At 58.0% G+C, this 15,601-nt stretch overlaps 2 protein-coding genes across 5 annotated transcripts; one reads left to right on the forward strand and one right to left on the reverse strand.

Annotated features, from left to right (window-relative positions):
- Window positions 1-141: 141 nt before the first annotated feature.
- BTK (Bruton tyrosine kinase) lies at window positions 142-12,635 on the reverse strand. 4 transcript variants are annotated; one of them, XM_063346107.1, is made up of 20 exons: window positions 12,504-12,635; window positions 10,614-10,681; window positions 8,503-8,685; window positions 8,231-8,329; window positions 7,897-7,965; window positions 7,239-7,320; window positions 5,662-5,790; window positions 5,471-5,538; window positions 4,762-4,943; window positions 4,379-4,441; window positions 4,061-4,115; window positions 3,651-3,733; window positions 3,412-3,539; window positions 3,187-3,261; window positions 2,687-2,858; window positions 2,199-2,415; window positions 1,477-1,541; window positions 883-1,001; window positions 596-753; window positions 142-466 (listed from the first exon to the last, which is right to left on the reverse strand). In XM_063346107.1, the coding sequence occupies exons 1-20, from the start codon at window positions 12,511-12,513 to the stop codon at window positions 395-397; spliced, it is 2,097 nt and encodes a 698-aa protein (XP_063202177.1). In that variant the 5' UTR covers window positions 12,514-12,635; the 3' UTR covers window positions 142-394. The 4 variants fall into 4 exon arrangements, with proteins under 4 accessions (XP_063202177.1, XP_063202178.1, XP_063202175.1 ...); XM_063346108.1 differs by having other exon boundaries at window positions 12,485-12,592; XM_063346105.1 differs by lacking the exon at window positions 12,504-12,635 and adding an exon at window positions 11,854-12,378.
- Window positions 12,503-15,152, forward strand: RPL36A (ribosomal protein L36a). Its single transcript, XM_063346111.1, has 5 exons — window positions 12,503-12,565; window positions 12,819-12,924; window positions 13,154-13,221; window positions 14,880-15,002; window positions 15,083-15,152. The coding sequence occupies exons 1-5, from the start codon at window positions 12,563-12,565 to the stop codon at window positions 15,101-15,103; spliced, it is 321 nt and encodes a 106-aa protein (XP_063202181.1). The 5' UTR covers window positions 12,503-12,562; the 3' UTR covers window positions 15,104-15,152.
- The last annotated feature ends 449 nt before the right edge of the window (window positions 15,153-15,601 follow it).

Genomic DNA, 15,601 nt, shown 5'->3' on the forward strand with positions numbered 1-15,601 from the left:
CATGCTCGCCCGCTCCCCCCGATCGCCCCCTGGCGGCGGGGCGGTGCCGGTGCGCGGCGGCAGCCGGAGAGCCGTCGGCCTTGGGAACCGTTTATTGTGCACAGGCCCGGCCCGCCGCCGCCTGCACCGGGGCCCGGCCGGCACCGGGCCCTCCCCCCCCGCTTCTGTCCTTGGCTGTGAGGGGCCCTGCGGGTGACAGGGGCTGCGGTGGCGGCCGTCAGGGCCCCTCAGGCCACTGTCAGTCCGGAGAGTGGCCATTGCCGTGTCCGTGAGGTGCTGAGGTACCGTCCGGTGCGCAGGTCCGTCCCGGTGGGCGGTGGGGCAACGCCAGCCCAGTAGTACCAGCCAGCGGCAGCGGGCGGGGGTCGGCGGGCCCGGCCGGCCCAGCCCGGGGTCAGGGCTCCTCGTCCGTGATGTCCCGGATGCTGCCCAGCAGCGCGGTGAAGGTGGGACGCTCCTCGGCCTTCTGCCGTGAGAGAACCGGGAGCCCTGCTGGAGCCTGCCGGCTGCCCCGCTGCTCCCTGGGGAGCCGCAGAGCCTCGCCAGCCCCCTCCAGGGCAGCTGGGGGTGATCACTGAGGACGAGAGCAGCTTACCTCATGCCAGCAGCTGTACATGATGGCGTAGACCCGCTCCGAGGCCTGCTGCGGCCGGTAGAGACGCAGGCCTTGGATGACGTGCTCTGTTGTCTCGCTGTTATTAAACCTCTCGTAAGGCATCTTCCCCAGAGAGAAAACCTCCCACATCAGAACACCTGTTACAGGAAAGGGCAGGGACAGGTCATGGCACGGCAGCGCCTGTGCCTGGAGCTGGTTTGCAGAGCTCACCGTTGTTGGGCCACCCTCTCCTCCTGACGTCCGAGACGTTAGTGCCGTGCTCTTACCAAAAGCCCAGACGTCAGACTTGCTGCTGAACTTGCTGTACAGAAGCACTTCAGGGGGAGACCACCGCACTGGAAACTTTGACCCCATGGAGCTTGTATACTCATCATCTAGAACGTACCTGCAGCAGATAAATGGGTCAGGGTGCCTGTCTTGGATTGCACACTTTACTCCTCCATGCAACTGACCAACCCCAAAAGGAACTGACAGCTCTCAGAGTGACAAGAGGTTGCACTCTGCAACAGGCAGAAATGTCCCTTTGCAAACAGGTCTATGTTAGTTAAAACTGGGGAAGGGATAAAGTGACACAGAAGCACAGCAAAAAGGGGATGTGGAGAGAGAGCTGCAGCCAGGAGACCAGAGGTGGGGGAAAGAAGAAGCGAAGAGAGGGGGAAAAGGGATGGGGGAAGTAAGAAAGAGGTGGTGGAAAGTGGAGAGGCAGAAGGTTGAGCCAGATAGATGAAGCCGAAAGATAGAAGACGACGGAGGAAAAGCAGGGCTGGAGGATGGTGGGGAGAAAGACTAAAGTGCAAAAGAGACTGAAGGAGGAGATGGGAGACTGAGACAAGAGAGTGACACAGATGTATCTACCAGACCTGGAAAGGCCAAAATCTGATACTTTCACAATTCCTTGGTCATTCACCAAACAGTTGCGAGCAGCCTGTGGATGGAGAGATGGAGGCAGTCACTCCTACCTGCTCCTGCCTCTCCCATCCCCCTGTACCATCTGGAACTTCATCCTGCGCCCACCCACTTAACACTTTGCCTCAGTTTGTCCTGCAGGTTCACCTGGACTGGGGCAAGCTACAAAGTCCTCAGCAAAGATAGCAAGAGAGGTCTCCAGGCATCCTGTTTATCTATGGAGGGGCGACTTCCCTGGCAGGATTTTGCCTGAGCAAAGCAGCAGCAGAGTAGATCAGGTACAGCACCAAGCAGGACTGAAAGCTGGCAATGCCAGCCCAAGGCCTGACAGACTGCAGGCTCGGATTTTCACAGGGGTTGAGAGGTCCCTTTTCATGTCTGAGCCATGATGCTGCCTGTGCTGCTTAACACAAACCCTGCTCTAGCCACAAATGTGCTTCCTGTCCCTGGAAAGCTACTTAGTCCTGCCCTTTCTGTTATCTCTGCTAACTTGCTGCAAAGCAGTGACTTCAGAGCATCCCGCCCATGCCCAGGTGGGCAGGGAAGCTTAGAGGGGTGCTCTGCACAGAAGGCTGTGGAGCTGCCTCTCTTCATGTTGATGAACTAGCTGGACCCTGTCTAGGACATGCTGTGGCTGTCGCTGAGCTGGAGATGTGTCCTTCGGCCACAGCCGTACCAGGTCTCGGTGTAGGAATTGCTTGGATTCTAGGTACTCCATAGCTTCACAGACATCCTTGCACATCTCCAGCAGCTCGGCAGGCTGGAACCGCTGCCGAGTTTCCCTCAGGAAGTTCAGGAGACAGCCGTTGGCCATGTACTCGGTGATGATGAAGATGGGACGCTGCTTGGTGCAGACCCCATAGAGCTGCACCAGCTTCTCATGTGATAGGTTCCTGTGTTGGGGACAAGAAGGGCAATTCTGAGCATCTAGAAGGCCAAGCAGCAAAAGAAGCATCTGTGAATAAAGAGAGTTTGGGAAGGAAAGTTGTTCCCGGGCCAGCTGATGGTGGAAAAGCTCACTGGGGAATCAGCACAAAGGCAGTACGTTCTCGGATGCATTTTGCAGAGCGTGACGCTGCCTGATTGTCCCTCTGCATCACCCAGGAGAGCAGCCATTCTGGCAAGGCATATCCAGCACTGGCCTGCAGGCTGCTTACCACTTACATCATGAATTTGGCTTCGTCGATAAACTCATCCTCTGACATGGAGCCCTCCCTGATCATCTTGATAGCAACGTTGTACTGGCCTCTCCATTTCCCATACTTCACCACGCCAAACTGCCCCGTCCCCAGTTCCTTCAGAAAGGTCAGATCCTTCGGGTCAATCTCCCACGACCCTAGGACAGAGAGCATGAGCGTAACATGAGTGCAGGTGACATCCCTGCAGGGTGCTCCCAGTCATCTAATCTAGCAAGCCCAAGAAGAGCTCACGAGCATGTGCTGCCTGAAAAACCATCCCCAAAAATGCATGAAATCTGAGACTTGTTCCTCACAGAATGGGGAGCAAAGTAGCTTGTGGTGTCTCTTGATCAGTACCTGTCACCAGAGGGCCAGTTAAGTGTTGGGAAGCGATTCCTGGGAAGGCTGTGAGCCCTGCTGCCATGGGACAGCCAGGTTCCCAGCTCCTGCAACCAGGGAACTGTGAGGTAGCCCAGGCCAGCTTACCGTAGCCAAGGCCAGCTGTGGAAGGAGCACTTTTCTGGTGTGGAGACACGGGGTACTTCAGTCTGGATATGAGCCCTGAAACACAAAAGGGTAGATTGCCACACCACGCTTACCTGCCACATTCCAGCAGGGAACACAAACTTCCTGCCTTCAGCGCAGGAAGGCGAGGATACTGTTGTGTCAGTAAAAACACTGCTGGCCTCACTCTGTCCCCCAAACACTGACCGCCAGAGTTGTGCTGATGGTACGTGATGAGCTCCGGGATGGTGTTGAACAGGTGCTTTTCTGCCAGGTAATACTGATTCTGGGGGGTGCAGCATACAACGTAATGGCGGATCGTGCCTTGGGGGTCTCTGGAGAGACAGTACATGGGGTCAGCGGCATGGGAAGGACAGGCAGAGGCTGAGGGGTGCCTGGGGGGGGGCCCTCTGAGGTAGGAACAAGCTGTTCTTAGATCCACTTACACAGAGGACTTGGCATAGACGGAGACAGTGTATTTCCCTGTCTTGCTGGTGGAGTCTCGGACAATGAAACCCCCTTCCTTACCCTAAAACAGAAAGGGGAGAGGGGACAGGGTGGTTGTGGGGAGGTATGACTGCAACAGACAAGACTTAAAGTGAGTGAAGATCACAGCATGGCTGGAGAGGGTGTGATAAGTCAGAGGAGTCCTGTTTCCAGTCCCTGTCTGGAGACCACCTCCTGAAGTGCCAGCCAGGAGGAGAACACACAGGAGCAGAGATAGTTCCTGGGGCTGTTGGGGTGATACTCCCCTCCCATTGCAAGCCCGGGTTGGTCCCATGCTGGACACAACGTGACAGCAGCCCACGGAGGGCTGGTGTGTAGAAAGGACCCAGCCTTGGGAGTCAACACTTACCTCCTGTTTCAGCAGTTGCTCTGCTTGACTCCGAGTGATATTCTTTGAGTACCACCTGGAACAGGGACACAGCTGTCAGTGAGATCACCGCAGCCACCGCTACCCCCAGCCTGGTTTGACCCTGGCCCAGACAGCATAGGCAGTGCAAAGAGCAGGGCATGGATGGCTGTCAGAGGGCCAGTGGCTCTTGAAGGGTGTGCAAGAGGGAGAGGGACCCAGCCAGGCTGGGCTTGCAGGCTGCATAGGTTAACAGAACTGAATGTCAGAAGTCTCTGACCAAGCACAACTTGCCATATCCCTGCACCTTCTCTTACTCACTCAAAGATCTCCAAGGAATTTCTGGTTTCAGTGACATAGTTGCTGGGGATGTATCCTTCCCTCCTGCAGGAGAAAAGGGGCTGGTCACACACTGATGGAGAAGGCCAAGGGGAAAGCAGGCTCCTGTCCCAGAAGGCTGAGTAGAAACAGGCTCAAAAGCCTTGGCGCAAACCCATTTGGGTTCATGCTTGGCGAGGGCTGGTATCCCAGCCTGCTTCAGTCTCCCTCACCCTCCTCATGTGCCATCCCACACGGGAGCCTGTGGGCAGGCAGCCCTGTCCTAACCCCTGTGACTCTGAAGAAGTATGTTTGCCCACCAGTGCCTTGGCACCAGGAGAAGGAACCGTTGCGGAGCAAGTGGCGTGGGTAGTGGGAGCTCTTACCCATTCTTGTCACGGGCTTTCCACCAGGGCAGGTGGCTTTCCTCCAGGATGAAGTATTCCTCGCCCTTCTGCAGCTGCAGGTCCTGCGCGTTCATCGGCAGGTAGTTGTAGAGGGCCACCACCTTCTTCATCTCACCTGCTGTGCTGGGGGCTGGCTCGGGGGGCAGGGGCTTCATCACCATCTTCCCCAGAGTGAGGGAGAGCGTGGGACACGGTGAGGCTGGCAGACACACTGTTTCCCAGGCGATACCCTCCCCAGGCCTGGCAGGGCAGTGGGCTCAGGCCAGGTCAGCACAGCATTCATCTCAGCTCCCACGTGTGTTTCCACCAGGAGACTATTCCCCCCCAACGCTTTTTATTGCAACATTTCTTCCTTGGAGACCCGTTCTCACAAAAGATAAGTGTTTTATCTCTACCTTTTGGCTTAACACGTGACTCCTCCATCCTATATCAGGACTCCTCTATCCTCCCAGCTCCTGCTGTGGACCCTTAGGGGTGAGATCATTTGCCTTTCCTCCGGGCCTTTGGGTTCCATCCCCTGGTTCAAGCTCCTTCTGCCTTAGAGCACCACCTTGACATCCCTCTCCAGAGCACAGCCCTGGCCTATACATCTCTGAGCAATGCCTTGTCAGTCATTGGAAGTGTTGGCTTTTCCCAGGTAGACCTTTCCTTAGGGAACACCTTGGATCATGCCGACACTGGCTCCTACCTGGTCCTCCTCAGGAGTGGGGGGAAGAGGCTTCTTTGTCTTGCGATGTGACCGTCCAACTTTTAAACCTTCAGAACAGAAAAGGGACTAAGGTGAGAAGAGATCCCCAGCATCATGCTGCGGTGGTCCCCAGGGGCTGGGGCTGGGGCTGGGGCCGGGGCTGGGGCCGGGGAGGGTGCCAAGTGTCTTACTGCCGTTCCTGCTCTCCAGGATCTGGCAGCCCATGGCATTCTTGGCTGTCTGGGAGCAGCACAGGTACTGGCCGTCGATCCAGAAGCAGGGGTGGTACTTCTGTACCAGGTCGCTGTTGTACCGGATCACTGTGGCAGAGGAGGGGAGATGTGTGTGACGCAGGGCTGTGCCCCCAGCCTGCTGCAGAGAGCTCTCTGCTCCCTGAATGCAGATGATCAGCCCCATTAAATCATTTCACCCTCTGCTGTGCTACTGATACACAGTTGCATGTGGCCCTGCTGTTCGGGTTTCCCTCAACTCATTGCTTGTGTTTCGGTGAAGGGGCTACACCAACCCTATGCCACGAAATCCCAAACTTGGGGAGGGCCAGGCCTTTCAGATTTGCTTAAAAGGTCTTCAGCAGCTCTGCAAATGGACACAGACGTGGGCTTGGAGGGACAGGTCCTGCTGTGACCAGCCCTCCTGCCAACCCAAAGGTCCAGCATCTCCCGGGCTGCTCAGAGACCTTCCTTGCTGGGAGACCGCTCCCTTGCCAGGCAGGCACTGACCGGCTTCCTCATTCTTCTCCCCAACCTAAAGGGACAACTGGATGGGCCTAAATACCACCGCAGCGCGGTGCTGGCCCACAACAACTCCGCGGGGTGCAGAGAGCCCCTTCTCTGGGTGGAGCAGGACGAGGACATCCCAGCAGCAAAAGGCCAGCATTTTCTCTCCTCTTTTCTCCTGTGGATTTTACACTGGCTTCAGCTCCCACAGCAACCCCCCTCCCGCAGCAGGGAAGTGGGGAGAGGGCTGGCTGCCTGCCGGGGCAGAGCAGCAGGGCTCTCGTGAAATAACCAACTTCCCCGTTATCTTCTCTGCTCTGCTTCCGCCTCGCTTGGGCAAACTTCCCTGTGTCAATTTGAGCTGCTAATCTCGCCCCACCAGCACAAAGCCACAGAAAGACATACATGCACCAAGAGACACATAGGGGCAGCTCCAGCCGATTTCGGCCGACAGCAAGCACCCGAGCCCCTCTGCGCAGTGCTGCTGCAACACGCTCTCAGCTCACCCATGCAGCTGAGCGTTAGCGAGGCTCGGGGTGGATTGGGGAGAGACGCTCCCTGGCTTCCAATAGGCTTTTTGTCCGTGTTTCCTGAAACACTGGGTGCTCTACCCTTGTCTTGCATGTCACTACAGCTGTGTGGTCACATCTGCTATTTCCTCTTGCCCTCACTACTTCTGAGCCTGCTTGAGCTAATTTGGAGCAGGCTTGTGAGAGGGCAAGAAGTCTCAGCCGAGATGGCTGCGGTGCTGCAGAAGTCAGAGGGTGACAGAGGTGAGTGTCCACCTCCTCCGAGCAGGAGCGGCTGGTGTCAGCTCAGGGATGTTAGGGAGCATGCATGTCGGGGCACGGCCTTATGAATGCGCTTGTCATGGGAGAAGTTTCTAATCAGCACTCGCTCTTCCGTAGACGTAGGATAACATAACCACAAGATAGCGAGCCCCCGGAAACCCAGCGTTCTGGGTCGTGACACATGCACAGCCAATTGCTTGTGTTTGCTTTCTGAGGGAGCCACAGAGTCCCCAAACTCACCGCTCTTCAGTTGATGGATCCAGCGTTTGCGTAATTCCTCCGTCGGGGAGAAGACGTAGAGGGGCCCTTCATCATATACCACCTGCAGGACCACATGCCTCAGTGCTCCAGCCTGGGTGTCTCCCGGGAAGGATGGGGGGAGCTGAGGCTTGTGGCCACCCAGAGCAGCCCGTGCAGAGTACAAGCCGTGCTGCTGTGTGCTGGCCCCACACGGTGCTCGCGGGACCATGACGGAGAGGTTATAAATAAGCCCCCTCCCCCGAGACTTTCCACTTCCTTCTCTGACTTTCAGTGTGTTGGGGGCCACGCTGGGTGCCAGCAGGGACAGGCAGCTGGGTTGGGGGCTGAGTGGGCAGCCAGCAGCCAGCATCCTTCCAGCATCATCCAGGGGACTGAATGGGGCAGGACAGAGCTCAGAAGTAGGTTTCCATCTAAGCAGCCCCCTTAAATAGGGCCGTCCAATTCCTCGGGGCTTGCAGAGGCTCACTTGCCTGCTCCACTCAGCACAGAGAGCAGCAGGGCATCCCCAAACGGCTGAGTGACACCTGGCACTGGGGCAGCAATGTCGTGTTTAGCCCCAGGTCCCTCTGGGGTCCTCCCCCCAGCACTGTGCAGCCAGGCAGAGCGGACCAGCAAAGGAGGTGCAGTGAGAACTCACCTGGAAGGGGTAGGGGAACCGTTCGATGATGGAGATCTGCTCCATGTTGTTGTATTCCTCTCCTTTCCTCTGGAAGAAAGAGGCAGAGACAGATGCTGGCATCCTGTTGCTCAGCTGCTGGCACCTCCCCTGGGACCCATAGCCTTTGGTGTCCCCCTGCTCCCTGTGCCCTGCATCAAGGCAGACCCCTGGTATGGTACAGGCTGTGGGTGCAGAGCCCCCATGCCAAGCGGGACTGTCCCCCATTCGCACCACCCCAGGGCAGGGTAACTCTCACTGCTTCCCCAGTGAGGGGACAGGGGGACACAAGCGGGTACCCCAGGGCCTTCCTCACCGGGACCTGCCGTTCAGGAGGAGGGTTGTTTTCAGGCATCACCGTCTCCACACAGGTGATCTTCTCAATGTCCACTGAGCCCTTCTTGCTGCCCCGGCGCTGCAAGAGACAGGGTTGGTTCAAATGATCGCCAAGGGTGAGACCCAGAGATATTCAAGCAAACGACCATCTCTGCCTCACCACCCCTTGGGCTGGGTGCTGGCGAGGGACAACTTGTGACCCATTGGCACTGCCGTGGCATAGCCCCTGTGGCCCTAGGGCCGACGACTCACCCCCCGCTCAAAGTCATACTCATAGTAGGACAGCTTGCTCTCTGTCAACAGGAACAGGCGCTTCTTGAAGTTGAGGGGAGATGTTTTCTTCTTCTGCTGTGAGCGCTTCAAGAAGATGCTCTCCAGGATGACGCTGGCCATGTCGGCCACCCCGGCCTCCTCCGCGACGTGCTCGCCGGGTTGCTGTGGGCAGGACAACAGTGAAAGGGAGCTTGCTGAGCCGAAAACCTGCCCACCGCTGGACCTCGCTCAGGTACACGCTCCCCCCTGCCTGAGGGGCAGCCAGGGGGTGGTGGGACCCCCACACGGTGAATCAGCTGCAGAAGTGTGCAGGCAGGTCCTTGTGGAGTATTTATGATGTCCACTGAGGCTGCAGGCTGTCCCCTCTCCGATGCCAGGCTGCAGACCAAGCCACAACCCAGCCGGCTTCAGCTCTCGCTGGATGGTGGAGGGGCCCCTGGAGTGTGCAGACGGACACAAACCGCTGCAGAGGGAGGGTGCAGTGGAGGCTGTGAGAAGCATCGCCCCGGGGAGGAGCGCAGAGCCTGAGCAGTGACACCCAGCAGGCTCCCTCCTCCCCTCCAACATCGTGCGTGTGTGTTTATGTGGGCTGTTTCCTCCTGCCGCACCGCAGGCGCTTCGTGCCAGGGACGTGCTGACTTGGCAGTGGGCAAGGGGTGGCTGCGGGAGGACAGTGCCTAAAAATGTGTGGTTATGTCCTGGCCTCAAACATGGGCGCAGTTACGTGCTGCCCATAGCACGGAGCAGCCCTAAAGTCATCCTTCCCCTCTGCATCCGTGGAGCCTGCAGGAGTGCAGGGATGGTGCTCAGCCCCCTTTCCTGCCCTGTGAGCGGTGCTCACTGAGGCCAGCTCGAAGGGCTGCCTCCAGCCAGCAACCAGAGGTGTTAAATGCCCCCAGCCCCGCTCAGTGAAGCTCTCCTGAGCCTCTCCAGGGACTGGCAGGAAAGGGCTCGGATGAGAGCCCTGCATCCCACTGCTGCCCTGCCTTCATGGGCACTGGAAATCCGCCCTGGCCCATGTCTTGGAGCAGCCCGTCCATCTCGCCCTGTGCCCCTCCATGCTGCTCCCAGGCACTGCAACACCCAGACGGTCCCAGCACCCTGTAGAGCTGTGCAGCAGGAGCTGTGAGCTTCTCCTCTGAGGGCTGTAACCAACACCTGACTCCAGCCTGGACCCAACCGGGAGCTGATAAGCTACATGGAGCCACTGCTGAACTGTGATCCCTTGGAGTCCTCCTCCATGTCTCCTGCCCTGACCACCTACATGCCGTGCTCCGCCTCCACATTGTTCCCTTTTTTTCTCCTACAAACACAGCTTTGGAGGGCAACCTAGGAGAAGCTGTTTTCCTCCCCTGCTGCCTGCAGCCCATCTCCTCCGGGGGAGGCTCAGAGGTGGGCCAGAGTCAGGAGTTGAGCCCATCCTCTGGCTGGGTAGCCCATCCTCTCCCCCCATGCAGGAGACAGCCATTGGCTCACTTGCAACAGGTACCAGGTGGGGACTAAAGATGCCAGGAGCTGGTCCCACCAGCTGTGCCTCTCTCCAGGGCATGCCCCATCCTGGTGGCAGGAGCAGGGGCATCCCCCTGTCTGCTGTCAATGCCCAGATCCTGATGCTGCAATCTTGATCCTGCCCCACACAGTGGCTATAGCCACAGAGGCTGAGGACAAGCAAGGTTCCCTTCTCCCCTTCCCTCCCCTTGTGGCCCTCATGGCTCAGGCCTTTATGGCTTGTTTGAGTGGTTAAAAAAAAAACAACAAACAACCTTAAAAAATGAGTCGTCAGAGTGTTTTAGAAAAAAAAGCAGCCTTCACTGGCTGATCCAGGCCTGGGGAAGAGGGAGCTGGGGTCCCTGCTGGGAACAGGGCAGGTGGCTGGGGTGGCCACTGACCCCAGACTGCTGGCAGGGGGGTGGGCGAGCCCAGAACAACCCCAGCATCCCCCTGTAGCCCAGTGTCTCAGTTTCCGTAGCTATAAAATATGGGTGCTGTTCCTGTGTCCCAAGAGCAGGAGGGCTCCCATTGCACTCTCGGCACAGGCCCAGGGGCTCCAGCCCAGCCCGACTGCAGTGCTGTGTCCCCAGAAGCTTTACCTTGAGTCTCAGCAGCTGTGTCACTGACAGCAGTGTCGGGCAGATGGGACACGTCCTCGCTGTCTCCTCTGGGACAGTGCCGCCAGTGAGGAAAGAATGAAGAATGATGAGTATCTCAGAGGGCTGTTCTGCCCCAGCACAGCACAGCCACCCTGTCCCCAGCACTGCCTCCTTGTTGCCAGCATGGCGCAGCCTCCCTCTCCCTGGCACTGCCACCGGTCCCGCTCTGTCCCTGCCTGGGGTAAGCGGGTGCCCCGTGCGACTCACCCTTGCAGCCAGCCATCGCTGCTGTGCTGTGACAACAGAGGTGGCGAGTAGGTGGGTGGATGCATGTCCTGTGTGTCGTCCCCCCCGGCTAATGTGACTTCCTGTCACTGTCACACCTTGGCCAAATGTTCTCTGACACAACCACGGGGCCCAACACATCAGACACGGTGCCCCACCGTGGTCCCTGGGCCACCGCCCTGCAGGCAGGCTCCCTGGCCCCTGCCCGTGTCCTGCTAAGGAGCCGAGCCTGCCTGCCACCGCTGGTTGATGGGGGGCTGGCAGGGGAGCTGGCATGCTCTGGGCAAGCGGGAAGGGCGACAGGGGGTCTGGGAATGACAAACTTCACAGCCCCCGTGTTTCAGGTGCAGCCTGGAGGGTGCCAAAAAAGGACAGAGGAGGGAATGTACCACACGGGACACTCAGGAACAAACCCAGGGCTGCACCCCAGCAGCGCCCGCTGCAAAAAGCGCAAACAAGAAGTGGGTAAAGGCACTGTCAGCACCCCGACCCCCTGCTCTGCAGCACCCCTGGGGTCCCTGGCACCCATGCACCACCCTGACCCCTGCTGCAGCACACCCCCGCATTCCCCAGCACCCACACGCCCCCCACCGCCCTGCTGTGCGGCACCCCATGGCACTATGGCCCCATGGCAGCTGTCCCACTGCCGGCCAGCCACCGCCTGCTCAGAGCCATCCAGGCCGTGGGATGAAGCTGAGCCCCCCCAGCTGGGCTCACCCGCACTCGGCAGCATGTGCCCACTGCCCGGGATGGCTCTCCCGCCCCCTGAGCAGGCGCCATGACCCCTGGCAAGGCCGAGGAGGGGAGCAGAGGTGCGAGGCCGCAAGCAGGCGCCTCATGGCGGCTCTCCCCCAACGGCCTTAACGGGGCCACCACTGCCGCCGCCCTCGTGCTCCCCGCGCCATGTGGTGCCGGGACACGTCTCCCCCGGACCCCCGCGCCCAGCCGCACTCACCGAGCCCTCCCGCCACCGCTCCGGCCGGCCAGGGTCCCGCTGCGCCTGCTGCCCCGCGCCCGCCTGAGCGGCCCAGCCCAGCGGGTCGGGGTGGCTGTGGCGGCAGGGAGGCGGCAGGCACGGCGGGGTCGGCCGCGCGGGGAGGAAGGACGGGGCCGGCCACCCCCACCCTTTCGGTTCCCCTTTTTTTGGTTTCTGACTCAAAAGCAGCAGCTGTGTTTCCTCCTGGAGACAGGCCGGGCCGCCTCCATGGGGCCACCAGGGCCCTGGCCGCTGCCAGGAGCTGCCCCACATGGAGGGGACGCGGGGCCTGGACGTGGCGCCAGGGGTGCAGGGCCGGGATGTGCAAACCGGGGTGCAGGGCCGGGGCTGGGGGGCGGGCGGGGGTCAGCGCCGTGTCCCTGCTGCCCTCCTGCCCCTGCTCCCCACCTCCCGCACCCGGCAGTCCCCATGTCCCACACTCTGCGCATCCCACAGACCCCCGGCCCCAGTCACCCCCTGCCAACCCCCCCATCCCACGGACGCCCCCATGCCCGCGCCCCCACCCCTCAAACCCCGCGCCCCCCCCACCGCGCCCCCATTCCGCAGCCGCCGCCCGGCACTCCTCCCACGGCTAGGGGGCGCTGCACACCTCATCTCGATGGTCCTACCCTCTTCCATCAGCTTCCGCTTCCGGGGCGCTCCTTCTCTTCGGGCCGCGGCCGACAAGATGGTGAGCGCTGGCGGCAGCGGGATGTGGGTCTGGCTCCATCTGCCGCCATCCGCCCCGGTGGCGGCTCGCTCCGCCCACCCGAGGCGCCGGCCGCTTCGGTGGGCGCTTGGCCGGCGTCTAAGCCGCGGCGGGGCGGCGGGGGGAGGCCGTAGGGCCGGGATGGTGGGGCCGGGCCTCCCCGAGGGGAAGGGAAGGGAAGGGAAGCCGGGCGTCTCTCCAGCTCCTGCTGACTGACTTCTCCCTGCCCCTCCAGGTGAACGTCCCGAAAACGCGTCGGACCTACTGCAAGAAATGCGGCAAGCACCAGCCGCACAAAGTCACCCAGTACAAGAAGGGGAAGGAGTCCCTCTACGCCCAGGGTAGGGACGGGTGCGCTCCGGGGCACGGCCCGGGGGGAGTTGTGTGGAGCCCGGGTGGTCATGCGGGACGGCTGCGGGCTGAGTGTATAGCTGTGGGAGATGGGGGGGATTGCTTCCGATGCGTTGTGCAGCTGCAGGCTGAAGCCTGCTAGGGCTCGGTGAGAGATTGCCAGTTGGACTTGTAACATGTCTTGAGTTGTTGCCTGAACAGAGCCATTTTCTCCCATAGGAAAAAGACGCTACGACAGGAAGCAAAGTGGCTACGGAGGCCAGACAAAGCCCATCTTCCGTAAGAAGGTGAGTGCTGCTCCCGGAAGGAGGACGTGAAACCTTCTTGGCATTCCACATGCCTAGCTGAAGAGGGACGCTGCAGCCTCCTGCAGCTTTGTGGTCCTGTGCTCAAGGTGTGTTATGGCAGCTCTGTGCTGGTAGCACTGTCCAGGGAGTGTAAGATCCACATCTCATCTTCCCTGCTGCTCCTGTCTCATGTGGATGCTCCTTTTTTTTTCGCAGCAGCAGTGATGTAGGGTATGTTTGCAGAGCATGTTTTGCAGGGAGCCTTGATGCTGTCAGAGCATTTTTACTGGAAGTGATGCTTTTAATGAAAAGAGTGTTTTCCTCATTGCTTGCCAAAGGGGAGGAGCACGGCGAAGGAAAAGGCAGCCTGCTGCTTGCTTTCCCTATGAAGTGTCAGTATTTTATCACTGAAACTTGTTGCTGGGTTTGTGAGGCTCTCTGCGTAGTGAGGCTGCCTTCACTGACAAGGGTACGATAGAAGTGAAGCGTGTGCAACTCCTGAGGGTACCACAGAGCACGACATTGGTTTCTTGCGGACCACTGTCTCCAGGGAAATCCATATTGCTGCGGCAGTAAATGCTCTGTTAGGCCTTTGCTGAGAGTCTGAAAGACAGCAGTGCATTCTGTTACAGATGAGTTGCAGAAACCTGCTGCTGTTGTCCTTCCTCTTCAGTGTGGGTACCTGGGACTTAGCCTCGCAGTACGTTTTCCCTCTGTGTCTCTATGTATCTCCTGCCTAGGAGTTGAGGAGACAAAAGCTGTGGTATTTACAGCAGTGAAGCAAAACCTGATGGGCTGATTTGTTAGATTTTTTTGTGTGAACTGTTTAGTTAAGGTTATAGAGCTACTTGGCTTGTTGCTGGAAAGCCCTGGTATTCTGCTGGAGGCGTTCAGGAAGTCTTCCAGCAAGAAGAAAAAAATGAGCAGTTTTTCAAGTTGCCTTTCTGCCAGGAAGTGGGGAGACCTTGCAGAAAATGCTTCTGCAAGCAGGGTACACAAAGCAGCTGTGCTGCTTTCTCAGTTTGGCACTCTCCACCTGTACGTTGCCATCCCCATTTCGGTTTCTTCCCAGTCAGCATTATATGGATGATTGGCTGAGGCTTGTAACTGGTGGTTACAGCTGCAGTAGCCTTGCATTACAGCTTTGGATTCTTCCCTCTCAAGTCTTTTGGGTTTCATCTGACTTCTCAGTAGCTGCGGGTCTGCATTGAGCACATTGTGTTGCTGCTTCTTCTGGTAAAAGTTTGTCAGTCCTGCTGCTTTCAGGCATTTCTTCTGCCTGGCTCTCTGCTGAACCTCTGAGCAGTGTCAGTCTGTTCTCCCGCACTCCAGAAGTGCCTGTTCCTTGGTGTGTTCACTGGCACAGACTTAATTCCAGCGAGGCCGATCTCTGCAGGGGATCATCCCTGCCCCACTGAATGGTTTTGCCAGTGTCCTTTATTGTGAAGTACAGATCCACTATATTCCTGTACTGGTCCTTAAGGTGCTGCCTTGTTTTTAATGGAGGGAGCCGAACTATGTTGGTAGTCTTATTCTTTACACTTTGAGAAGAAGCTGCTGACTCTTCAGGAGTGTAGATAAAAGCTTTTCCTGAGAGCAGCAGTTTGTCTGCTTGTGGAAATTTTGTTCATTGATACGCTCTGCTACTCCCCTCCCAGGCTAAGACCACAAAGAAGATTGTGCTGAGGCTGGAGTGCATGGAGCCCAACTGCAGGTCCAAGAGGATGCTGGCCATTAAGAGGTGCAAGCACTTTGAACTGGGAGGAGACAAGAAGAGAAAGGTATGTTTGTGTACCGTGAGTGCCTGAGAAAGGGTGGCAATGTTCAGTGGTGAATAAACTTGCTCTATCTCTTCTTACAGGGCCAGGTGATCCAGTTCTAAGTTCCATCCTATTCGTTCTTATGGACCGTATTAAAATATTCGGAAGTAATCTGTTGCTTGGTTTTGTGTATCCTCTCTTATTGGTGGGGTGGGACTTGCAAGTCCCAGCACCAGGAAGGTGTTACTTGCAAAGCTGCTTAGTAAAAATTAGTAAAATCTGAATGCTTTTGAAAAAAACCCTGCCGATGGCTGGAATGTCCTTACTGTGTTACCAAGAGGTATTTTAAAATGCATGTAGAGCCTGAGGCTCTGATGGATTTTTGCACCAGTGGCTTCTCTCCCCGAGCATTGCGGTGCTGCTTTTCTACAGGCTTATTTATGAGCTTCCATGATAGAAGGCTGTCTTCAAAAGGGCCCTGTCTAAACTTCTGCAGCTTGTTTCATTTAAAACAGTTCACGTCTCTTTTATAACAGTTCCATTTCAGGAAAGCTATGATGAAGTAGGATTGTGTTAGATGAAGTAGTGATTGAAAAAAACCAAACCAAACCAAAAAGACA

This window comes from Chroicocephalus ridibundus, chromosome 9, assembly GCF_963924245.1.
Source record: "Chroicocephalus ridibundus chromosome 9, bChrRid1.1, whole genome shotgun sequence".
NCBI lineage: Eukaryota > Metazoa > Chordata > Aves > Charadriiformes > Laridae > Chroicocephalus > Chroicocephalus ridibundus.